Raw genomic sequence first — 26,992 nt, 5'->3', positions numbered from 1 at the left:
TCTCTTCTAAATTAGAAAAAATAATTCAGAACTGTAACTCCTTTGGGTGTTCACCTGTGAACTGGCAAACTCACATGCGTGCCTTTGAACAGCTTGTTCCTTGCCCATGAGCACAAAACAGACTTCTACCAGAAAAGAGCACTATGCATCAGAAGTACCCCAGAAGCAACTTAAGCAGTAGCCATCAAAAACATCTGCTTCCAGTACTCATACTGGTGACTTCAAGCACGGGGAGAGGCTGTTGAAAGAGCTCTGAAACACTTTGGGAAAGGCACAGTGAAGGATCACAGCCAAAATGGATGACAAAACAGGAGCAGTATCAAAATACATGTCAGAGCAGAGGGCAGAGACACCTTTTGTGGCCCTTGGACAGTTCTCACTGAAAGCAACACCATTTTCTACTAGAGTTACTAGGAAGGGGAATGCAGGACCCAGAGACCAGAAAGAAAAACATTCTGGCCATCCTGAAGGGAGCAGGGAAGATACCTTGCCACAGGAAAGAGCTGGCTGCAAATAGTTTCTCTCTCCTCCAAAGGTTACCATTTGGACCCTGCAGGATGCCAGAAATGTTGATGGAATTACACTGAAAATGACATTTCTTGTCCATAAAAAGGGCCATGAGAGCACTGCCAGGGCTTCCTTTCTCCACAGCCACAAAGACTTTGGTTTTACAGGAGAGAAAAAGAGAGGCATAAACAGAGGGAGAAAGAGTAAGCTGCTGAGTTCCGGAGGGGAGCTGGGTCAGATGTAAATTTGAAAGTTTATGGACTGGCTTCCTTGCCAATTTGTGAAGGAAGCGAGGAGAAGGGGAAATGAAGGAGAAAAGGAAGGAAAGATTTTGCAGAGCAGTAAGTCTCCATATTTTTTGTTTATTACATGGGTGGTGAAAATTGCAGAAGAAAGTCATTTGTCCAAAGGAAAGATGACAGCTAGGAATGCTGAGCAAGGGAAAGCTTAAGAATATGGGTGACTTGGAGGTTTGAGGCTCACTGCTAAGTTAACATGGCTTGAGCCATGGACATGGGGTATGGAGAGGCCTGAGGGAGTGGTGCTTCCCTCAGGACCAGTTATCTTTGCCTCTGAAATCCAAACTAATAAGCTGAGAGACAGCAAAGGAGGCACAAGAGGACATTGTTCAGTGGGGCACATGGCAGTGTTAGGTTATCAATTGAAGTTGATGGCATTAGAGATCTTTTCCAACCTTAACAATTGTATAATTCTACGACATTCCAGGATTTTTGCCCAGCACAGTGTTTTTATCTTTTAGTTACAATCCTGCTAGGCCCATCGGGTTGGTAGGACCTTTTGGATTTGCAGGGAGACACACTCCTTTAATCATCATAACTTGCTTTAACTGTTCACAAACAATCCACAGTAGCTCAGCCCCACTTCCAGCACCATCAAGAGGGCAGACAGATTGTCCAGCCCCATCCCCGTGCCTTAACTTAATGAAGTTCTGAACTGCCTGGGTTTACCACCCAGCTCTGTCCTCCAGTGCTTTCTAGACTCTTGACAGTGTCATAAGCTTTGCTTTATGAAGCTACTCCACAGTTCCTGTTGGCAGGAATCATCCCCTAAATCCTTCCTGGTTTCTTCCTGCTTCCATGAAGTAAACGGGACTTCCAAGGGAGAGACATGACATCATACAGATTTATGCCAAATTAACATTACTTATGGACCACAAGTGGGCATCTAAACTTGTAAACAAAGCTCCAAAGCCTGTTTCCAGTGTTGGAGAAAAATAAAACCACCACCAAGAAAACTGCCCAAACCAACCAACTAACCAACCAACCACCAAAGCAAACAAAAACACAAACCCCACCTCAAAGAGGATGTAACATGTATAACATGTACCCCAGTGAATCAGATGCATTTCTACCATAATTATCAGTTCTAACCATATACAAATCCCATATACATACATATATATATCTCTCTCATATATATATATATACACACACACAGAAATGCATAAACAAACACTTCTCCAAGTAATGGACACAATACCTGCTCTAGGTTTGCTGCTGTTCTTTTTTTCTCTCCTGTGGCGTCTTGATATGGTAAAATGAAGAGTTCAGCAGATGTGGGCAGGCCAGGGAGCACTGCGACCAGAACATGCTTGCTGGAAATACCTGTAGCCTGGTACACAGACAAACAATGGAGACAGAAACAGTGTGGATGGCACTGAGCGCTGAGAGCTTCTTTGTTAAGGCATCACAGTACTTACACCATGTAGGGTATATCTCGTACGTCTCATTGGCTGAAATTTTTAAGTTAGGACTTTAATATCCCTAATTTTGACATATTGGACAAAATTCAGAAAAAAAGTACCCTACAGGCATTACTACCAGGGTCACCTCTGGTCTTGCATTTCAGTTGATGCTACCATGACACTACACAACCAGACTGTGAAGTTACTATCCAGAAAAGGACTTAGTTTGGCCCTCAGGAAGTTCTGTTAGCCAAAGGAAGGAGAAACATAATTTGACGAATCTTCCTGCATTGCCTTTCTGTTGTGAATTATCCGCCAAATGCACTTAAATCTCAAGGTTTTGATTTAGCCTGAAGTTTTCAAGTGCTGAATTTAGTCGGTCACTTTTAAAGCGGTGGAAGAAAGCGCCCTCAGATGTAAGAACAGATCACAGATGAACCACAGAGATTCCCTTGCAGTAAGGACTTGGAAGCCCCTCAGACACTAAGTGGACCTAAACCTCAGGAATTCTTCTCCCTTGTAGTTCAGGAGCAAAGACTTGGAGAAGGTGCTCATTGGAGAAAATGGTGGATGCAGGACAAGGGGTCAGCAAAACTGACTACAAATCACCATTTTCTGAGCTTGTCCTGTGGATAACCCAAGTGTGACTGCTGACAGTCCGGGGAAAACCCTGTGGAGTAATGAAAAGGGAACCCCTCCCCTCCACCACACACCAAGGAAAAGCACGTCTTTGTTACCTCTTTTTTTATTTTGCTTTGTTTTGTAATGTGGATTAAGGAAAAAAAAACTATAAATATATAAAGGTCTCTTATATTCTTTCAGAGTATTCTGTGAAGCCAGAGCTTGCATTATTTGTGCTTGCCTAACAGGTTGCTTTAAGGTGTCAAGAAAAAGACGCAGTATTTCCTCCATTTTCGGAGGCTGGGAACCATTTTTTTTTTCAAAAGTGGGAGACAGGAGTCAGAAAATCAATGATGCGAGCAAATAATTAGGATCAAAACATGAAATAGGGTATTTTGTGATAATATGAAATTATCCCTACTCAGAGTGAAGATCAGATTTTAGTACAGAACCATAATTTTGTATGCAGAATTTTATCCAAGTCTGATGATATTCTGTAATAAGAATACATAATAAAAGTTCATAAAAATTCTATAGCACAGCTATAATTTCCTATTGAATTATTTAGTTATTTGACTCATTTTTATACCATTTTCTTAATTGCTATAGAAATCTACTGGGTTTATCTTTAATTTTTACAGCAACTTCTCACAAAGGCTTGTTTACGGTTAATCATTTAGCTATATAAAGATGGATAATTAGCTATCAATTTTTATTTTTTTAAATCAAATAACAGAAAGACTGTGTTTTCACTGCTCTGCTTTTGAAATGTAGCCTTGGTACTGTGGTTTTACAATTCTTTTTTTATGGCTTGATTTTGTTTTATCGAGATGTTTATATTCTGAAAATTCATCCTGAAGATAAATGGATCCTTGAATACTTGATACAGACATAAATATGTCAGAAGATCAAGCTCCAGAAAAACACTATTTTTTTCTCTTTCCTCCTGTCTTTTAACAAAATCTCAGAAACAATCCAGACAAGTTTGTGCACCTGATTAGTATGCAGTGTTTTTCTAGAATTTTTGCACAGATGATGTCACAAATAACATATAAGCTTTCTTAATAACGCCGACAAGCCTTGTGTCCTTTCCAAACCAGAGTATCTTTGATTTAAAGAAGCAGAAACACTATTTCAAACAATTCCTTGCCCTATTTTTCTACTGAGCTGAGAAACCCCAGCTGTCTCTTCTAACTCTTCTTACCTCCTCAATTTCAAATCCAAATCTTCAGCCACACAAGAATATTTTTATGACATTCTGTTCCATAGTTAAAAAACAACTTCAGAGCTTCTCTATAGTGTTGATGGGAAAACCAGTATCCAATCCTGCCCTATGAGCCTCATGCTATATGAAGGACCTAAAACACTTGCTGTAGTGCTCTTCTGTATAGTAAAAATGGTTTAATTTTTGGTCTCCTAAGTTTTCTACAGCATATTTGCAATTCCATTAGAACAGCATTGCTTTACACTGAAGGCTGACTCTGAGCACCAGATCATCATAGGATAAGATCATTTCAACCTGTCTAACATTTAGGATGCTGGCCTCAAACTGTCTGTTCTCCATTTCTGGGTGGTGGAAAGAAAGATGCACCTTGAGAGAACAGCTGACCCAGTCCTAGTGAAGGAACAAATCAGGAATTAGAACCCTTGTGACAAATGTTACGCACACAGCTTACCTCCACCAGAGCTCTCTTGACTACTCTGCTGATGTCCCTTCTCCACTCTGGGATATCTGGGTTGTAGTCATCAAGGTTTGGAGAGAATGATAACCTCAGGGACTGAAACTTCTCTGCAGATACAATGACAGAGTGGTCAGTAAAGACTGAAATGCCTTAATGCCAAACGAAGGGTCAGAACCTTATGAAACCTGGTGCAGCTCATGTTTTGCTTAATCAATTTGCAGATGGTGCACAGACTGAGAGAGAATCCAGCAGTGTGCCCAAGAGACTCAGAGACGTGGAGAATCTGGGAGGTTCATTACTTGAGTGTCTTGGAACCGAAAAAGGTGATCAGTCCTTACTTGAGTGGATGAATAGCACTGCAAAGGGAGCTGCGTTGGGAACGTAAATAAAATGTTACCTTCATTTTGACTTCTGGAGCAAGCAAGCTCTGTGAAGGAAGCTGTGATTGGACTCTCACAGATGTGCCTCAAACCCCAGAGATCTTAACTGGAAGGGGACAGGGATAAATGTGGGGAGAGGACTATCCTTGGAAAATGTACTTAATCTCTGTTGCTGTTACCAGAGGTGCCCACATTGATCACTGTCAGCTAAAACTGGGATTCCCAGTGGGGTTTAGGCTCCATCTACACTATATGGTATTTGTGTGCCATGACTGCTCCTGATGAATGAGAACAATGTCAAATCAGTACAGATTTCTGTGCAGAACTGCAGCACGCAGCACTGATTTATCTTTCAAGCTGAGCAGCTTTTGTGTGAGTTAAGAGGCCTCTGCTGGCCAAGAAGGGGGAAAACCAGCTTGCAAAACAAACTAACATTTTGACAATCATGTAGGATGATCAAATAGTGATAAAGCACATGAAGAGGGCTCTGGGAAGGAGATCAACGTTCTGCAATCATGTCAGTCTGCACTAATGTCAGTCAGTGGCCTTCAGAGATATTACACTGAACTGGTAACACTGGAATTCAATTTATAATCTCACTCAAAGCATCCTGGAATAAAGACCTCTTGCTGCTGCCAGCTAACCTGGCTCTCTAAATGTTGACTGTGGAGAATCATGTGTGAAATAAAAGGGGAAGAACTCACCATACACTGCAATAGTCTTTGTGTCCTGAAGAATGGTATTTCCTGCTGAGACCTGAACGGTGATGGTGTTCATCCCTTCCACAGAAAATGTGAATGTGATGCTCCCTTCCAATGTGATCAGTGGCTGCAAATACATCATAAAAGTCAAAATTCAGTTAATTTGGCTGGAAAGGAAGAGCAAAAATGAGTTTGGCTCTCTAACCTATTGGGATGGTTTGGGGAGTTAGTTCCAGACTGGAAATTTCAGACTCAGGAGGGGCCCTGTGACATGGCAGCTAATTTCCTGGAGAGGGCAGACAAATCCCAGACATGGATGTCCTCCTGAAGCTCAAAGTAAGGTACCTAAAATTTCCAAATGAGCTATGTTTTAAGATTCCAGTGCTTGCTTTCCACTTATCATGTTGGTTGTTCTGGAACCCATGTTAAAATGCCCATCTTTGCTCACTCCCCAGAGAGGCCCAGATCCTGATACAAAGGCCTGCAACACTCATTGCTGATCACCCTCCTTTCCCAAATCTAGTTAAGTGCTTTGTTTAAGGTGACTGAAGGGGGTTGTCACAGAACCAGCCAAATTAAGATTTCACAGTTGTTGTTCCATGTTATCCTTAGATACAAAGACATCGTTTTTGTTAACTGCTGATCCTTGAGAGGACATAGATCCCTTTAGATCTATGTCCTCTCAATCAACCAATTATCAATGAGTTGTGTCCTCCAGCAGTCTCTGCCTTAACTTCTCTTTTCACTTATTAATAAACTCTGGGTGAGATCTTCAAAGCACCCAATATTAAGTCAAACTGTTGCCATTGTAGTCTAGAGTAAAACTCTCACTTCGAGAACAGAATTAGACCAACCCTGATCACTTACAAGTTTAGGAGATCAGAGGGAAGGTTAAAAGGTGACAATCACAGCCTGTAAGTACCTCTAGGGGGAGATGATTGCTGGTAGTACAGAGAGTTCTTTAATCTACACAAAAAGGCGTAACAAGATCTAACAGCTTGAATCCCAGACTAGATAAATTCAGACTACAAACACAGCGCATGAGTTCAAAGCTCAGGATAATTAGCTGTGGGGAAATAGTTGGAGGAGATGGTCAGAAGGAGAAGAGTGCATTTCCTATCATCTGAGGAAAATTATTAATGCAAAACAACACAAAGTCAGGTTCTGCCTTATCACAAAGAGTTAAATAAAGCAGAAGGTACTGATCAAACTCTCCAAGCTGCATTATACAGAAGAGAACCATGTGTGATTATGAAGGTCCCTCTCGGCTCTACAAAATCCATGACAACTTCTCCCCTCACAAACTAATTAGGGTTTCTGGGTACTTCAGCCACAAATTTATGTGAAGTAACAGTGTCTGTGAAGATTTACCAAGACTGCAAGCACAGAGGCAGCAGAATGTGATGGATGATACTCTCATATCTGAGCAGAGCCCAGGGGCAGGGAAGTGTGTTGGGGAACCATTTCATCCGCCTGTAGTCAAAAGGTCCTTTTGCACATGTGGTTTAGCATAGGGTGCTGGAGCTCAGCATAGGTCAGTTCCAGGTATAAAAACAGGTTCAGCTTGAAATGTTATTTTCCTAAAAAAACCTGCCAAAGCCCCTACTTTTTTTTCTTGTTACTGAAGAAAGGAGGGTGAAGAAAAACAGTAGAAACTCTTCCAGATTTTGTTTAACCATGTTCACCTTGGATGGAATTAAGGAAAAAAGCTATTGGCAACTTGCATGAAATAGCAATAAACCCTGCAGCTAAGTCACAGCTACAAACACAAAGCACTACTTATTTGGTACTTCAAAGAACCATTAGTATCCTAATCTTCGTTTTCTAATTTTCTTGCATAGATGACTCCATAGAAGCATTCCCACATCCCCCTCTCCTTTACTCTTCTGTCAGAGAGCTCCTCCAGGATTATTTTGATCTCAGTCAATCAGGAATACAAACAAACCTCTGTGCTGTTCCCAAACCACCAGACGTAAGTGAGTGTTCCCACTTGGCTTGGCCACAGCACTGCTGTGGCGTTGATCTCCTTGTTCTTCGTGGTGACAAAGGGTAGAGATAAGTGAACGTGTTCCAACGGGCCTGCAGAAACAGAAGCAGCAGGTGAGTCCTCCCTCCATCTGAAAAGTCAGCCTGGGTAGGATAGCCACCAGAAGTCTTCCCTGAATCACCATGGCACATGACAGAATGTTTTGGCTTGGTACTGTTTCTAGAGACAAAGGCTTAAATCTGTTCCTCAGAGAAGAGGAGCCACCCCTACACCTGGAGCTGAAAAACCTGGACTCTATACTTCGTGAATGTCATACAGTGAGGAACTTATATGACTTCAAAAACAGGGACAGAGCCCTGTTGTGTGAATATGGCCTTCCCTGGGAAGACATAAGAACATGCAGGACAAATGGCTTCAGCAGACATGAAGCATCTCTGCTTGAAAACTGCTAAGTTTGGTGAACTTCAGCAGAAACTCTTTCTGAAGACAGCTATTCACTGAGTGTCTGCATTTTAATGGTACCTTATACTCCCTCCTTTTCACCAATAAACTCCTTTATTTCTTCAGTATAAACAGAACATAATTCATTCGACAAGTGACATTATGCCCAGGGTTACACATTTCCCATCTTCTGGAAACAGATGGGCCTTTGTTGCTAAATCTTGTTCTATAGATTATTTTTAAAATGTGTTCTGACTGTTCACTAAGAGAACAAAGCAATTGTCCTGTGTGACAGGGAAAGAAAAATAAAGAAACCTCAGGTGACATGGGGACATGGGTTCCTTAAACAAATTAAGGCCACATCTACATGTCCTCTATCTGTGAGCACCCCAGTGATGAGAGCCACAGCCACAGCCTTGCATTGTTCATATGGGGTTGAGATGCATTGCCAGAGAATTTTATTTCCAGGGAGTATCTTTCAGGATACATCCCATGCATGAATCACCACTTAGACCTTGCTTTTCAACCTAAATGAACTCCACACACTATGGAGAAAGCATCCTGTGTAACACCATGGGCAGAGAGAGGGAAAAAATCTCCGAAATCAGACTGTATAAACAATGACAGAAAAAGGACCAGTGTTCCTGATCTATTACTGAAATGCATCTTTCTCTGGGTTGTAGACACAGCCATTGCTTAACGTGAAGCAGCCCAGTTAAGTTATCCATTATCATATTCACCAAAGACTGCTATACATGAGACCATGGCTTATTTTGCCTTTTATATGCAGCAGTCAACACTCTTGAAAATTCATGAGATGCCACAACTTCACCCTTATGATTTTAATGGCATCCTTCTGTTCAGATCCATTTCCATCACCAGGCTGTTCCTGCTGTCAGCAAGACCCCAAGACCTGAAAAACAGCAATTTCCCCAGCTTAATGCAGTGGCAACTGTAACAATGGAGCCCATGAAAAGTCGGATACACTCCAACATAACTGCATCACTGCTCTGAACAGATCTCAAACGATCCTGCACAGCAGAGAGTGCCCAGCACCTCCTTGGACCTTCCCCCATATGCTGGCTAGGAAGGAATATGGAAGAATGGCTCAAGCAACCCAATTCTGCCTGAGCATTTCCCAGCACAGCTGGGTCAAGGAGGCTGAAAAGCTGAGCTGTTATCTGGCCAGCAGATGGGGATAGCTCACTCTGGATAGGCCTTCCCTGTAGGAGACTGCTTTCTCCCAGGTAACTTTGAAGAGGATTCAAGAAAATTAATTTGTGAGCTTCATGCAGGGCCATGGAGGCTACAGGCTTTCACCTGTATCAGGAAAAAAACTGTGTGCAAGCTCCAGACAACTGAAAGAGAGAAGCTTCTCAAAAGTCTCACTTGCACAGGCAATGTTATTCTGAAGCATCCAGGCAAATCCATAACTAACTTTCCAGAAGCAAATGTTGACATGTCAGGATAGCTAAGAGACAGGCTGTTGGCTTGAGCAGTTTACACACAACAGTTTATATTGTCCATGCCACTCAAAATGCTCCTGTCTCACAATAATCTGCTTTTCTGGATCTCTGGGCCAACTGCAGGAAAGGTGCTGCTGCTGTGCACTGGCCACATGCTGCAGCAGGATGAGGAGACCATGGGATGAAGGCTTTACTTTTACCTTTGAGATCACAAGCATTGACGTTTGGTGCCTGCAGCTTTTTCCTGCAGGAAAAGTGCTGGCCACAGGTAGGGAAGGTGCTGGAAGTCCCAGACCTGACTGCAAACATTCATGTATTAACCCTGTAATGAGGGATGACCCAGTCCGTAGTCCTTCCCAAAACTCTGGATGGTCAGGCAGCACACTGCTTTTCTGTGGATCTTACAATACAGTGTGTGTGTGTCTAATTTAAGGACAGATATTTTTGCAAAACTCCCAAAGGCCAAGCTCCAACACCCCAAGCAGAGTACTCAGCAGAGGGCTGAGTGGCAACACAAGCATTCAAAAAGGATTTAGAAGCTTTTGTGGATCAGGGTGTTAAGATTCTGGAGGGGGCTGGATTTACTGTACATCTCTGTCCTCAGAAAGTCTATTGCTAGTCTGAGCGGCACCATGCTCATTTGTAACCTGTTTTAAGTCTCTAATTCTTGTCATGTAGAGAAAGGTGAGATATATCCATCCCTTAGAGCTGTCACTTCTCCAGGGAGTCTGGCACATAAAATCTGGGCCTGGCTGCAATGATCACTCAGTGTTTAAACCCTGTGCTGGTATTACCTATGCAAAACACAGAAACATACACTATCAGCTGCTAAGTCACACAAACAAATCTGAATATTGTTTATTTCTTGCACAGCTTAAACAATCAAAATGGTTCGTAAGCCTTCAGTGACTCATTAAAATGAATTAGAGCAGCTGTAGACCAGAAAGACACTATGAGTGAGTGAAGGCTGGACACCTGCCAACCAAAGGTGTTTTTGAAAGGGGACATTCAGGGAGATATTTGCTCCTGCTCCTCTAGTCCTCCTTCATAAAAATCCTATCTCCCCCAGTCATACCTCCCACTGTTCCCATCTGTTGATACAATGGCGCTCCTCTAAAGAGCTGCTCTCCTACCCTGAAGAGGCAGCTGCTTTCATGCTGTATGAACTAACCCCAAAACTAGAGGTAAAGTGTAGGCAATGTGCTAAATCGTCTGGACAATACGTGGAGTTAATTTGGTAGAGGGTAAACAGTATTTCTGTAAACACAACTTCATGTTTTGGAATTTCCTCTTTTCTCACTTAGTCTGGCACAGAGGCACACAGTTGGAAATATAAATAATAAACAGAAAACCCACACTGCAAAAAGAAAATTGTGGCCCCAAACAAAATGCATTAGGAATGTTACAGAATTTCAAAAAATAGGTTGACCCTTTGGCTTCATAACCATGTGCTAGAATAAATAGCAAAGAATTCAATGTTCATTTTATCTGAGAACTTCAGATACATTTCAGTTTTAAATCAGACACATATAAAGTATAAAAATGTTAAAAAAAAAAAAACCAGCAGAAAAGCAATGTCAGGATGATATTTTTTCCTGCAATACTATTTAATACAAAGATTTTTGGTTTCTATGACAACAGAAACACTGAAATGCACTGGTTTCCATCCCAGAGGTGGGTGTTTCATCAGAGGGCAAAACATGCACAAAATAAAATTCAAAGCTTTTAAAAGTCATTAAAGATCCCTGAGTGTCTTTGTTGTTCTGGAAGTGTTAAGCTTGCTAATGAAAGTGCATTTCAGCAAGGGCTGGACAGTCCTTTGAGGTGTCCCAATTTAGACTAGCCAAAATTAGAGGTAGGACATGGTTTAAAATGCAAAAGTTAATGGTTGGACTCGATGATCTTAGAGGTCTTTTCCAACATTAATGAATCTATGTTTCCTCTCAGTCTGGAATCAACAGTCTGTCTGGAGGACAGGTGAACACTCATCATATCCCAACACTCTGGACCCAGCTGTCAAATTCCAAATGTCACTTCTAGCTACAAGTAATAATTTGTGAACAACAGAAGCTGTCAAGGGGTATGAACATACATACATGTTACATGCAGGTAGAGGACAGCGCTGTCAGAACCCAGGCTGTTTTCCACCAGCACCGTCACTCGGAATATGCCCACGTTCTGGTAGATGTGCTTGATCCCATCTTCTGTTGAGCTGAGATTGGCATATGACACAGCGATGCCATCTCCAAAATCCACCTGAATGAGGGATCTCTGGAGGTCTCCCTGTGGTGAAAGAGAAAGGATTGAAACAGACTCTGTTCTGCTTTTGAGAGATGGGATCAGTGAGGTGCCCAAGAGACCAGAATATAGTAAAAAAGTCTGATGGGCCAGAGGAACAGCGTGCACTGACCTGTCGAACATCCATGGCTGCTAAAGATCCCTCCCTTTCATGTAAGATGCAGTATCTTGCCTTACCTTTCAACATCCTCACTGCCTAGGAGATCCCCCTCTGGCTCTGCATGGTGCTCATGCTGGCTATGGTCACACATGCTGGCTACTGCTGTGGAGCACCTCCACAGCCTGGTGCACTGAAGCAGTGGCCACTGTCTGGAATGATGGGAAACTAATAGCTGGGGGAAGTTAATAGAATTTCAAAGGACATTTCATTTATGTTGGGTTTGTTTCTCCTTCCTTTTCTTTTCTTCTTTTTTTTTTTTTTTCCTCTTTTCCTTTGAGAGAGAAACACTCCTCAGGACGTCCAATTCCCTTTCTGGAATGAAAGGTAGGCATGTGAATGGCTGGCATCAGGCAGGTTTCTGCACCAGAAAGAGATATGTGAATGCATGTGACTGTAAGAGGAAATTATAACAGAAGTTTTCTATTCCTCATGTTCTCTCAGGCTTTTTATAACTTGTTGTGAAGGCAGAAATAGTGGAGGCTTGCCTGAATGGAAAGCAAAAGGAGCAGAGCTATACCTGATAATGGCAAGAGCAACAAATTTTCCGAGACACTCTCTTTTAATAGACTGAAGCTTTTTTTAACACTGCCCTGGCACCCTGCTGGAAGCTCTGTTGCTTCCAAATAGATGAGACAAAAATAACAGTGTTGCTCTGTTGTGGAGAATCCCAGACTGAAGGTGTGGCAGGGGAAATGATCTTAAGTACAGAGTTATGACCTTTGTTGACCTGAGTTATTTGAAAGATGTGCAGCTTCAAAAATGATGCAGTGCTTTGGGCTGTACTGGGTGTCTGTTTGACTGAGCCAACAGAAGCCACCAAATGTGATGTGCTTCCATAGCCAGAAGTGAACATGCATGACCTCTGAACCTCTTTCAGAGAGAGACTATATTATCTCAAGTCCAGTGCTGACTCAGATCAAATACAGAGATCTCTGAAGTACCCTTCGATACTCTCCCAGTTCCTCCAGGTCCAGCATCATTAGGGCTTTAGTTGTTTTTCTTACTCAAAAGGAGATGATGTCTTTGAACAGTAAAGCCATACTGCTGGGACAAAAGCTTTTCACATGGTTAAAACTGTGCCACCATAGTGCCCCTGCTGGGTTTATCAGCTCTGAGGATATTCGAGGTCATGCAGTTGAAGCCTGTTTCAGGTCGTGAAATATTCCTGCACATATTTGAGGCAGCAGCAGAAGATGAAAAGGGTGACAGCCTTTTAGAGTAGCCTTATTTCTGCAAGTGTCAAAATTTGTGTTCTAATGAACCTTTTTTTCCTCTTGTCTTCATTTTGTCCATAGCCATGAAACTCATGCTGTCTACAGGTGTAGCCAGGGAAAGGAGCCATTTCTAAGGCATGCAAGATTTAGATTTCAATTCTAGGTAGAGAAGATGCTGACAGAAACAACTGAAAATATAATTAGAGAAGAGCTTCAGCTGCTGTTCCCTCAGTCTTTTTCATTTGTCTTGGCCTCTCCTGTTTTAAAACCCTTTGAACATTTTCCATTGAGTAAGATCCAGGTTATAACACTCCTCTGAAAATGCCACATTTTGAAAAGCTGACATTTAAAATTCTAGCTTAGGAAGTGGGAGAGAAAAGTCAGGAAAACAAAGAGACTGTGTTTTGACTTGTTCTAATATTTTATCTGTGCCAGGTAAGAGCACAAGCAGAGTAAGACAGGAAGAGAAAGCAGATGAGCCAAAATCCAAACTTTTCCCACACGGCCCACACCTGATTTAGACCAACCCAGCTGTCACTGTCTCTGTCTCTGGCATCTCTCCAGAGCTGCTTGAAAGAGATTGTTTTACCAAGAGAAGTTCTGTTCTGCAACAATTTGATGTATACTGTACATCTTGCAAAAACCCCTCCTGCTCCTTTTTCCAGCTTCTCCTTTTTATTTTGTCAAGTTCAATACCCCACAATAGGATTTTTCTGAAGCTTTTAGCCCAATTAAGGCAGACACATTCCTGCATTACTTGCAGGAGACAGACACTGCTGCTGTTGGAGTGCTTTCATGGATTAATTAATTGTGTCTTCTTTAGATTAACCCCTTTCTCTGCAATATGCACAAGCTTGGATAAAACCTCAAGTGCACTGCAATCTTGATAAAGGCTTTTGTGCAGCACAAGGCTTAAAGCATGTGCTGAACCTCATGAACTTTCAGCCTGAAAAGAAGCCCTCATCATTAAATTAAAAACAAGTTTCCCAAGGCCCCATATTAAACCTTTTACCTAATTAGACAACATTAGTTACTAAAATGTAAATCAGAAAATTATTATTTTCTAAGGGATTTTCTCATTGAACATCCAGGTTTTTCTCAAGCATACATAAAATATCCCACTCTCCCTCCTTCCTGGTCCTGCCTCCTAAGCCAAGTGCACCTTCTTCCTGCATCTTGACAAAAGGAGCCTAGAATGCACACAAGACCTAGATATTACCAAAAAACTCTGAAGCTTCCTGCCTCATCCAATACAGTTTGCAACAATATTTTTACATTTTGATTACATTTATGCAGCTCTCAATATTTTGATGGATGTAAGACCCACCTAGCAGGATTCTCTCTCTCAAACACACCCCTGGAATCTTGCCCTGAGAGTTGTTAATAATGCATTTTCCTTATTGACTTTGACTATTTGTATCTAAATGGAAGTATTAAAAAATGGAACAAACACAGCTCAAGCTTTTTAGCTTTGGTTCCCATGTTTCAGATTTCATTTTTGAGTCTTCAATTATGCACCAACTTGTGTGTCTTCCTTAGAGATGTTGACAATAGATTTAATTATCCTTTGCAAGAAACAGACACTGCTGCTGTTGGAGGGTTTTTATGGATTAATTCATTGTGCTTTCTCTAGATTAACCCCTTTCCCTCTTTGGCATTTTCCTGTCACCAAAAGAAATCATTCATCAAAGATATTTTCACTGGAAATGCGTATCTACACACGGCATACCTTTAGCCTGGATCCGTTTAAAGTATATTCTTAATTTTTAACAGATATTTAAATCCAACTTGATCAAGAACTGAAAAACATGCTTTCCCATTTAAATCCCTGCTTTCAGAGAGATAGCCTTAATTTTACAAATCAGAAACTGAATGGAAAGGTGTCTTATAGCAGGGCAAATAGCTTGATACTTTTCACATATGCTTCTTTTTCAACACCAAACAGTGAATTGTACTGATCACATCATTCATCCTGACTGCCAGTTGTGCCAGCTGAACTCAGCTATGAGCTCTTTTTACAGTACTAGATCTTCTGTGCCCCACAGGAATCAATAACAGCCTCTCAGGATTATGCAGAGTAATTCAGCTTGTGTGACTGGAAGAGCATTACAAGACTGTAGTGCTGTGTGTCATTAGGAAGGCAAGGTCCACTTTCATACATTTTCATGGAATTTCAACAGTGAATTTAAAAATGCATGAAAGGCTCTGATTTCTCTCAACCAGCTTGTCATCATCAGAAAATGCAATTATAATTCAGATGACAGTGGTACGGGGGAGGGTACATACTGATCCTTCATTTATGTGTTATTACAGGAGTGTAGTGTTTTTAGCAAGATAAGCAGCTGTGATTCAGCATGTGCATTGAAAGTTAGGATGAAGGTTTCATATTTCTGTAATCATTACTAACAAACTTGTGATATCAAAAGAGGGAACACAATGGGATACCGCCAAAAAAAAAAAAAAACAGACTATGCTTTTAATTGCTACTAGCTTTGCATCTTTAATTTGAGTACATCAACAATCAAAACAATTCTAATGCTAAGCTCATCTCCAGAAACTTCAGCTGAGCTGAATACTGAACTGCACCAAACAAGAGTGCTGAGGTAGGAAATGTTAATGGCATTGTACCCCCAGCAGGATCCCCAAGCTCATTAAATGTACCCGAGACACAGTGTACCTTGTAAGCCATGTATCAACATTGTCATTTCAGAGAGCCACGTCAGTCTTTAGGAAATTCAGGGCTTCATTTGTATGTTCACGTGGTAAGAGAGAGTTCTCTGGATTTATGAGCATTCACTGTGCAAATGCAAGGCATGGGGGGGTATGAGGCAGAAAGCAAAGGTCTGTTTTCAAATAAAGGGAATAGAACATCAGAAAGTTTAAGTTTCTCACTCAAGGTCATGCAGAAGGAGCTCAGAGTGTGGTTCAGGAATGAGTTCAGATTGCCTGAATTCTAGCCTGTGGCCTGAAATGTAGGAACAAATTAGCTTTCCTCACACTTTGGTCTAATCCAAACATCACACAGCAGCAGCAAGTAGTTCAAAGTAAGCCAAAATCTACTCCCAGTGGAGTGACTTTGCCAAGTGAGAACTGAGGCAGACCTGGAATGTCAAAGACTTTTGGCTGTCATTTTATCAAGATAAAAAATAAATTAGAGGAGGCAGTTTCTCTGTGAATTATCTGTAATGAAACAGTCAAAGCCCTGAACCTTCCTGCCCCACCAAATGTCTTTACAATCCATTTCCTCAGCAAAGACATGTGAGCAATCAGATGAAACAAGCTGGAAAGCCATTGTGCTGAACGGCGTTGCTCTGGAGGCTGCAGCTTTCAGCGTCTCTGCTGAAGCAGTACAGCAAGCACAAGTGTCTGATGTTCATACAAGTAACTCTAACATACAAATAACGATTGTGGTTGTGACAGGCAAGAGACCTACACGGCCACGTGATCAGGAAGGCACACAGAAACAGCACACACTTAATAAAATCCCTCCATTTTCTACAACAGAGAAGCAAAACATGTCAAGGACATTGGGTTGAATAACTTAAGCAGGAAAAGTGCCTTTGTAACTTTGAATTTTCTTTTGTTGCTGTTCAAAAGTAAAGCAAGGATTCAGGTTTTTAGACTGAGAAGTAACTCTGTTTAAGCTTTAAACTGGCAGTATTTTTAGGCAATGACAAATTTGCTTTTAAGCATAGCTACTTTTCTCATGTGCTGTCATGTAATGACAAAAATGCTGTTGGTATTCCACTTATCTCCATGGAAATTTAAGAGCAAAATTCCCAGCTTAAGTATGATGATTTGCTTATTAAACAATTCCAAAATACTTCATAAAATGCAACACATGCTAGTTAGGTAAAGGAAATATTGATGCTTCCTGGTTATGGTCACCCAGTGAAAATATCATGATGATTATACCCAGATTAATTGGACAAGTAGCTTGGCCAAACCTTCCCAATAAAGGGACCATACATATTAAGTGCAAGGTGACCTTGCAAACAGTTTTGAGGAAGTCATACAGAAATTCTAAAAAGTGACAGGAGACTTAGATCACTTTTAAAAGAATTCTTACATTCAGATGATTTAAATATGACCTGTTGGTTAGGTTTGCTTTTAATGATATTTATATGCTGCCAGATATACATGCTTCACAGAAGAATTTCATGTGAGTCAGGGTTAGAGAAACTGGGCCAGAACCCCAGCTCTCAGAAATCAGCAATGCTCTGTGTGCTCCTGGGTTTGGTTCCTGCCCTCCCTCCACTCACACAGACTTCAGTGATGATTTTCTTTTGTGTCTTCTTCAATAGCAAAACACTTGTGAATGCCTTGTCCTTGTTTCTCTTTGGGCATCTTTTGCTCACATTGTGTTTTTGTCAGAATGCACAGTCGTGGCTCTCAGAATCACCGCAAGCACAACCAGGCTCCACAAGGAAGCACTGTGCTGTGGTTCCTGCCCCTGAATTCCACACCTGAGTGAAAACATCAGCTTTTCACTGCTGCCATTTGTCTCTCCCTGCCCTGTTAGCAATCTGCCCCACTACAGAGATACAGTGAATTTTCAGGGCCTCCAGTGAACCTGCTTCTGCAGTTCGTACCTCTTTTCAGACCCAGGTGGATTCCTAGATGGAGCAGAAAGTCCTAGAAAGATAACAGGAGTACAAATCTCAAACGAACTCTTGTACCTTGGCTCACCAGCTTCTCTTTTTTTTTGTCTTTTTCCTGCAGATCAAGTGGAACATGGGCATGAAAAAAGAGAGCCGCGAGGCTGCAGTGTATGAAACAGCTCTGCAGATTTGAAGGCTTCAAACAAACTGTCTCAGAGGGGTACAGGAGATGTTAAGATGCAAAGGGAAAGGCCATTGCTTTTTCACACCCTAAAAGATAGCAGCTGTCACTCACACTAAAGGAGGAGTCCTCACCAGGGTGTAGCACTCGTAAAATATTGCCCACCACTCCGGGGGGGCAAGGGTTGAATAGGACACACTTTTTTCACATGCTGTTGGGGGAAAAAAATGCACAAGGTGACATATCCAGCCTTTTTTAACTTGACTGATGCCTTCCCTTCAGTAAAAATGGAGCGGCACAGATTTTTTGGATACTGGAGATCCTGGATTGTCCTGTGTTGTGTACCTGCCCAGGGCAGAACTAACTAGAAATTGGCAAATTCTTGTCTTGTGATACCTCTGCCTTGTATGCAAGGGAAAGAAACTTCCCTTTGAGAAGTGGGGTCAGATTAAACAATCTCCAGAGAACCCCTCTCAACCTCAATTATTCTGTGAAATCAATATCAATTTTATAAAATGTTCTTTTGCTCTTTTGATGGGTTGTTTAACTTTTCTAGTGAGTGGTGTGATTTTTGTTACTGAAACAGTTACATTGGTAAATGGTTTAGTCTACATACACTTTTGCTGCTACAACTACATTTTATTCCCCTATAGCTTGCACATAACTGGGAAAATATTCCTCTTTGTTGAATATTTCTTCTGTTCCAACACCCACACAAAGTCATTGCCAGATTGGGTAAAATTCACCCAAAGGTTTTGTTGGTTGCTCTTTAAGTTGACAAATCTAGGAGCAGGAGGTCAAGATTCATCTAACAGGGAGAGCAATTGGAAAGGCTGGAGGCTGATCAATACTGTTTCAGCCCTCAGAGCGATTCCTAACCTCTTCCTTATCAGATATACTGGAAGAGCTCCCTTTAGATCTCCTCAGAACTGACTCACTCACTCATCAAAACATACATTCTGTACTCCTTGACACCCAGCATGAGAGAGACACCATCTCATACCAGAGAAGGTGTTGCTTCCAGACTCTGGCGAGCACTGAAGCAGAGCTGCCAAAAAAGATCAGAATGAACAAAAAAGACAGAACAATGCACAGCAGCTCCCTGTATGACACAGTGGTCCGGGTACTCTTACATGATAGCACTCACAGAAGAACGAGCAGGACATTTGTCCTGAGTTTCCCACACTGTGGGTGATTGTCTCTCCCTCTGACTATGGGCATAATTCTTTGATAGTTTTGTGACTGACTATTCAGACTATCCACCTCCTTCTCCCAGTTTGATTTAAAATTTTGCTGAGAATAGAAAGGTGATGCAAAGCATACTTTTTTGACTTTTTTATTTTAGAGCCTTGTTTTGGACCTTTTCCTCTTCATCTTTAAATGCATAAATCTGTAATTTAACAGATAAAATTATATGTTCACGCTGCTATTACAGCATCACAGTAGCAATGTTGTATGACTGTCAGTACCGAAATAAAGTGACCATATTTTGGAGAAAATAAACATTCAGGTCAGAAACTGCTTCAGGTTAGGTATGATTTATCAAATGGTGTTGCCTTTGCAAGTCAGGACACCTGTTTTCAGGGAAAAACATCACTAACAGAGGTGTAAAAAAAACCCATTCTCTTAACTCACAGATGACATTTACTATGGAGAGGGTCAGAAGTAATTTCCATGAATACTCTAAAGGGATGTCCATTGTCCTTTGGTGCTAAAGCATACTTGTTTTATGATTTATTGGCCAGTTAGAGAGGAAAAGGGGTAGAAGTTTAAAAAAATCGAATTAGATTAGGCAAAAAGAGAAAACTGCTACTTCGTAAATGTTCCTGTGAGCCTGCAATTGAACATAGATAAAGAAGTGCTGAAAAGAAAAAAGAGGTGAAAAGATTTAAGTATTTTTTACCTATGAATTCAGGAATGGAAGTAGCAGAACAATGAAATACCAAGTTAAGTTACAGATGTAACAAAAACACAGATCAGAGCCTGAATCAGCTTTTGTATTAGCAATACATTTCAGACTTAGTCCTGCTGAGGACATCTTGAGATTTCACCCACAAATGCTTAAACAATATGTACCAACTTGTGTGATAGGGACCCAGCTGCACATGCAGTATTTGTTATTTTTGGTTTAAAGTCAGTGGAAAACAAATATGGAAATTCAGTTTTGAAAAACAGCAGGAAGCAAAAAGCACAGTTAAAAGTGGGGATCAAAACTTGAACCTGCAGTCTTCAGTTCTCCTGTGAAATTCCCAAATTAAACCAGTTCCCAGTTTTAATCAACTTCTCCCAGATATTACCCTGGGCACCACAATGCTCTGACAGCCCTTTCATCTCCATACATCATCCATTACATTTTAGAGCAAACTCCACCCAGCTACATCCTGGCCCTGACTGACTTGGTATCACCCTGTCTCGCTTCATCTCTTTGCAAACTTTGCGAGGCATGAACCACACTCAAATACGCCCATGGGCCTGGGATGCAGTGTAAAAACCGAGCCTACCTCCTCCAGCTGCACCAGGAAGGTGACGTTGTGCCCCTGCTCGGCCGTGAGCCGGCCGTCGGCCGTGATGATGCGGAGGCCCTGGGGGGGCTTGCCCGGGCACTGCTGGGGCTTGGCCGTGTACCTCTCGCGCACTCCGTCCGTGCAGTTGTTGGAAACGACCTTCCGGTACCTGCAAAGGGACGGGGAAATCCGTGCAAGGTGCTGACAAGGAGCACAGCAGGGTTAACTGGGAACAGGTTCCTTTAGGCTAAGGAGATTGTAAGGAAACAAAGATTCCCAAATATATTTCAGCATTTGTCTCAGCCAAGCATTCCTCACGTGCCAAACACACCTGTAGTCCATACTGTTTGTTAATGGCATGTGATAATTTCCTGCATAGAATATCTTGATGTCATATAAGGTACCATAAATGGCCTAAACCATAAAATCATATGATGTTATGAGTTAAATAACTATAAAGTTATAAATAAATGACATACACATACAGTATGGCACTGTATTCAATTATTACACTGTTAGGCAATGTTTAATAACTTTTCTCCTATGTTCCCCACTTCCTGTTAGTTGTGAGGGAAATGTCTCTAAAGATGTAATCATCAAGGGCTAGAAAAATAAAGAGTTGAAGCAAAAGCAAATTCTGCCCATCTTTCAGTGTACAGACTCTCCAAAACCAGTTTGGGTTGCTTTGTTTGCTTTAATCACTCGCATCATAAATGAAATCTGCCAGTATCTTAACTTAAACTACATCTTCCATGGACTTCCAAGAGAGCCAAAAAACCATCAGCATTCGAGCTAGCTACCCATCTATTACTTCAGTTCACCTATACATCAATTTCATCTCTCTGAACTAATTTATTTTCCAGTGTTTCTGCCTTCAGCCAGCTCTGACACACCTACAGTAGCTGTCATTGGGTTAAATCCATATGGGTGCTAAATATAGCTAAATAAAGCCTGGTAAGCCACTTACCCAGTGCTGTTGAGATAACTCTGTCCAAGGCTGCAGTCTTTTGACAAGGAGGACGGGTTATACCAAAATGCTGGTAAACACTGGCCATTGCTGTGGCGTTCATATCCATAATCACTGTTGTAACATTAAGAGAAACCATCACATAAAACCCCAAAAGAACAAACACAGGTATTAGCTCATGCTCTCTACTATTAATACAAGTTCTGATTTTCCTGCATCTGTTTACTAGGATTTCTGATTTTATTCTCACTGATAGAACAGATTCTTCATTCCACTTCAGCTTTTTCATTTGGGGTGGTTACCTTGCATACATCCCAGCATACAAAAGAAGAACCAGAGCAGGCAGTTTATGAGTATTGCATCAACTGTTCTCTCTCTGTAGACTAACAGTACCTCTCAAGATCAAATCTAGGTTCAAATATAAAAAAAACCCAGAAATCTAAGCTAAGTTAAATCATGACTGTCTCAATCATATCTTAGAAAACTGAAGGGCTAAAAAGCTAATTGCATTTGGAAACTATATCACACAAGATGTAGAGGAAAATTTACAGCCCTGAGAGAGCTCTTGCCTGAAGGCATTAACAGCGTATTTGGTAATGGGAAAGAAGTCTGTGATCTTCAATTCTCTTTTTGTTTGAAAGAGGAAATGCTACCAAAAATCACGTTAGAAACAATGAGTCAAACTTTAATCTTTTGTCACAATTTGAGTTTAGTTATGACTAAGTTTGCTTTGGTTTCACTAAAAAGATTTCAAATTGTTTCTGATTCCAAGTAAACAAAGACTCTATAAAAAATGTTATTATGGGAAGAAAAACCTCCAACAAACAGAAAACCTCTTTAATCAGTATTCCATTCACATGTGGTTTTACTTTCCAGCCGTTGAGTAATGAGGACTACTTGGTTGGATAACCATTCTTGTTCCTTTTACTAAGCCTTCTCCACAGCTCATAATGGAGAAGTAATAGGATGTCATTTCTGAGAACTGCTACACAGAGTCCACCAACTCCATTCCAATATTCCAGTTGCAACAAAACCCTTGATCTGAAAATGGCACTTTTCTGCAAAGCATTTTTTATACTTATTATCTACAGTGTCTTGGTATCAAGTAGCCTGGTTTTCTAAGAAAAGAGGATTAGAGCAGCATTAGTTTATGTGATTAAGGGCTCATATCTGTATATGTATGTAAAAAAGCAGCGAGAAAAAGCAGGAGATGGATGAACTCCCAACAACCTGGTCAGAGTTAGTGGAGCCCCTGCTACAGCTCCTCCCAGGGCTGTCACAACACAGCCATCAGTCCATGGCCAGGGTGAGACCTAACCGATCATCAACAAGAGAGATATTTACAGAAAAATATTAACAACAAGAAGAAGAATGTTTAACTTAATGAAGACTTTTTTCAAGTGTCTTGAAAAAGCATGATGACTTAAAAAAATTTAACTACTCACTAATAAACAATTTTAAGAGGCTTGGTACTGGTCTAAGATATAAGACAAAGAAGAAAAAAAGGAGAAAATATGTTTCAATTTATCTTTTTAAAGTTTTTTGTACTGGTTATCAAGAAAAGACATCGAAAAGAATTCTGTCACCACTTTTTACTTCTGCTTCATTTTCTTCTGAATAAAGGAAAAGTGTTTTGAGGCAATCTTAAATTGGCAAAATTAAAAAGATGACATTAAGCAAAAGAAATTTAATGCTGCATATCACTTGGGAAAACTCCTGAACATCTATTAGGCTGCATGACTGTTCCAAAGGAACATTTTGGCAGCTGTGGTGCTTGGGGTATCTACAACAAGTAATTGAGAACATACTCCAGGAAACAGCAATGAAGTAGATGACCTAAATGGTCTTTTCCTCATTTTTTTTGACTGAATTTTCATCAATCTATTTACTCAGATGGTTGCAACTCACTGTTGCTTAATTGCTTTGGAAGCATCAGCCAGCCAACTCTCCCAGTGCCATGTGCTTCTATAATCATCCTTGTTGGAATAAGAACACTATAGCTGCAGAATACACTTTGTAATGAAGAATAACACCATTCTGATTTGCTTGGAGAAAAGAAATATTTACATACAAGTGGGACTCCTGTACTTTTGTAATTCATTTGTAAACACTCTGCAGCACTGTATTCCTAAGTTATCGTGTGTGACTCTAATTAAAAAGCTGTAACACTGTACACACACAATGTTCTGTAACCAGGTGAAAACAAAACTAATACAGCAAAATCTGTCTCAGAGGGGATCAGTACTCACAGTCAAATTTGATGCAGTAGTCTGGGATTTCTTACTATTCACATGCCTAGATTCAAGCTACTATTTTGGTTCCTATTCCTACCTGTACATCTGGGCAACCCAAGCTGGACTTAACTAGTTTTGACTGTACTTGGATCATATCTCTCAAAGTCAAGAGAAAGAAATCCTAGGATTTTCCACAGCAGAAATAGTTACAAGCACAGAAGTTTCACAGTGTTGTTTTTTGGGCTTGCAAATCATCTGGCTCATTAAGGCCCTACAGAAATATCATCCCAGTAAATGACATGAATTGCTGCTCCATATCCCTCTACAGATGCAGCAGCCACTCGTTCACCTCCGCAGTCTTGGAATCTAATGAATTCCTTGGCTACAGGCTGCTGCACGCAGAACACTGATGCTGACAATAAATTGCTGCCTACAATTTGGCACAACAGGCTTTGTAGCAATCAACAAGCATCACCATCAATTGGATTGCCATAGCACGAGCCAGTACAGCAAAGTCTGGAGATGGGGAGGGCATCAGCCTCAGCCTGCAATCAGCTCCCCGAGTCATTGCCTGGGAACTGGGAATTGGAATTTGCATATATTGATGATATTTTGTGCCTGCCTGAAAAGAACTCAGGTGACATAGATAATGTATCTCCTAAAAAGGAGTGGAGCTTTTGCCATCAGGGATTGCTTTATCAGTATGAAGCAGCCTATCTTGTGGCTCTCACTGAATATGGTTTTACCCTTTTACTGGTTTAAACTGGAATCCTATTTTTCTTAGTCAAGTAGAACTGCAAGTTCTTTTCTGTAATTAGATACAAATTCATTCTCATTCCAGACGTTTTGTATCTCTGCTCAATGCTCATGATAAATTCCTCTACCTAATGTTATTTTCAGCACAGGTAATAATCAAAGAAAAGAAATCCCTTAAGGAAGTTTTTCATTTGAAAACAGACCTGACAAACATACTGTTTGGAAGAAGTGTTAATTCACATGAAATTATTAAAATCCTACTGCTCTAAGATACAGAAATAACCAGTTAACTTGGATGAGTGATTGCCATGTTCATAGCTTCTAAAAATCAAGATATGACTTAGCATGTAACAGAGAAATTCCTTAAGATTACCAGCTTCACTTTAAGGTCAACTGTGCCAGAAGCTGGAAATGCTACTTGTGTTTTTCCATGCTGTGCTTCCCAAACGGTTCAGACACTAAATGGGCTGGAATTAAGCTATCTCTGAAAATAGTCACCTTTTTTCTGCAGCTTCCAAAAGCCCTGGTGGGAAAAAACAACTGGAAAAGTCATGGAAATTACAGCAATGGAAAAGTCTCACTAGCTTTTTATTCACCTAATACCATTGTCTAGTATTTAACCATGATGCAAGTCTAGATTTGTGTTAAAGGGGAGCTGTGCTTGCTCCCCAGTCCTACAGGACCTGATATGGGATTAAACTCGGAGAAGGATGGATTCAGCTACAGTCTGAACTGTGCATTTACAAAGGTGTATGATTATAATTGCATCACAGTATTTGGAGTCGAGCTATACCAGCTTATGTTAATACAGAACCTAAAATCCCCAGAATCTTTCCAATAAATCCATGCCCAGTAGATATCCAGGACCTTAAGATGCAGAGATGAACTGCAGGCTTTGCATAGTGAATCTGCATTTTTCACAAGCACCCAAAATGAATTAAAAATTCATTCTAAATTACTATTTGTTAGCTACCCAAGCCCATAGCAATGAGAAAGCAAAGTTAGTTAACCAAAGGGTGCAAATGTAGGTGTATTTCAGAGCTGGCACCTGCATGATCTGAACTCATGGGTGCTGACACAAAGGCAGCAGAATCTAACCACACTCAGTGTCCGGCCCCTGCCTCCCCGTGGTTTGTCAGAACAGTTTCTCCTGATGCAGGACTCTGATGTTTTAGCATAGGAACTAACCCCAGCAGGCAGGGCTGTAATTTAAGTGCCAGAGATATAAAGAGCCAGCCTGATCCCTGCTGATATAATTTGTGAAATAAATAGACCTGATTCCCAATTTCACTAAGGCTCCTTTGTGCCTCTCTGGCTATCCAAAACCACTAGCACCAGTATCAACAGGTTCATGCTTCTCATGAAGGTGTAAGATATGGGAATACTGATAGAAGAAGCCCTCTATTAATGACAGTCGGTTCAGAGGGAGGACTGACAGTGAGACACTTTACTCAGAGTTCCTATTAAAGGGCCTGGGAGACAGGTGCCTGAAGGATGACCACCACCGAGGGTTTCCATCTGTGTCTAGGAGGTGTTTCTGCTGAAGAGATATCGCTGTAATAATGCTCAGACGGCAGGGAGGAACACAATGTGAGGAAAGCGGGTAAATTAATGCTTTAATAACACCCAAGTAACGGTGCCATCCATTTACCCAAATCAATTAAATGAAGGAGGAGATTCTCGTTTCTAGGCCGTTGCTAGGACAGATTTGCCGAGGGCTCTTGCGCATCCCGAATCCCCCATTCCTGAAGCGCTATTGCCCTCTGGCTGCCAGCCCCACTCCCTGCACGGAGAGCCGGCACCTGCTCCCAGCCCTTCCCGGCCCCTTTGCCTGCCGGCCCGGGATAAAAGGGGTCTGCTGGCAGAAGAGGCCCGGTTCCACGGCTGGAAAAGCTCCAGTCACTTCTAATGTCACTCAGTTTTGTTGCTGCGTGAAACAATAAACAAACGTGCCCTTTTCCTTGAGAAAGGATTACCAACGGGCTGCACACAGATTTGAAATGAATCTGGAGTTCTGTGATATCACAAGGAGAAAAAAACATTAGAAAATCTTTATGTCTTTTATAACTGGTATTTTTCCTCTGAACTGATAAAAAAAGACTTTCAGGATTAACAGCAGTAATACTTTTTCTCACTTTACTTGACCACAGAGACACAATTTTTTACTCCAATCTCTGACAAGCTTAGATAACAAAATTTTTTGCATACAAACTTATTGTTTAAACAGCAAAGACAGCACAATGGCAGGGATGGTTGTTGTCTTCTCTGTATACATGTCTGGGTCCTGTAACCACTGATGTTGATATAAAAAGCTGCCCAATTTATTTCAAGATTGAAAAATCAAGTGTTGGCAGCTAAGGGACTTCTCTGTGTCTGGGGGATTCATGTCCCCTTTAATCTCCTTCAGTTAAGAGCCCTGCCCAGCAAAAAAGAAAAAAAGAAAATTTAAAAAAAAGGAAATAGAGTATTCAAAAGTACTGAAATGCCATGAGTGAGGATGATGAAAGTGCTTTTTTCTTCCTGAAAAGGAAAGACCTCCACAGAGGACATCCTTCCATAGCAAGAATTAATTTCCTAATTTTCCTGC

General features: G+C 41.1%; 1 protein-coding gene across 2 annotated transcripts in view; it reads right to left on the bottom strand.

Moving 5' to 3' along the window:
• The window catches only part of SORCS1 (sortilin related VPS10 domain containing receptor 1), a 262,935-nt gene that overhangs the window by 14,366 nt on the left and 221,577 nt on the right, over positions 1-26,992 (bottom strand). For both annotated transcript variants that reach the window (XM_032116057.1, XM_032116058.1), the window contains exons 17-23: positions 21,416-21,529; positions 20,446-20,617; positions 11,587-11,773; positions 7,542-7,675; positions 5,600-5,723; positions 4,510-4,622; positions 2,008-2,139 (exon numbers count right to left, since the gene is read on the bottom strand). In XM_032116057.1, the coding sequence (XP_031971948.1) occupies positions 2,008-2,139; positions 4,510-4,622; positions 5,600-5,723; positions 7,542-7,675; positions 11,587-11,773; positions 20,446-20,617; positions 21,416-21,529 (976 nt within the window). The remainder of the gene's footprint in view (positions 1-2,007; positions 2,140-4,509; positions 4,623-5,599; positions 5,724-7,541; positions 7,676-11,586; positions 11,774-20,445; positions 20,618-21,415; positions 21,530-26,992) is intronic.

The sequence above is a fragment of the Corvus moneduloides genome, chromosome 8, assembly GCF_009650955.1.
Source record: "Corvus moneduloides isolate bCorMon1 chromosome 8, bCorMon1.pri, whole genome shotgun sequence".
Lineage (NCBI taxonomy): Eukaryota > Metazoa > Chordata > Aves > Passeriformes > Corvidae > Corvus > Corvus moneduloides.
This window is presented reverse-complemented; position numbering and strand designations above follow the sequence as displayed.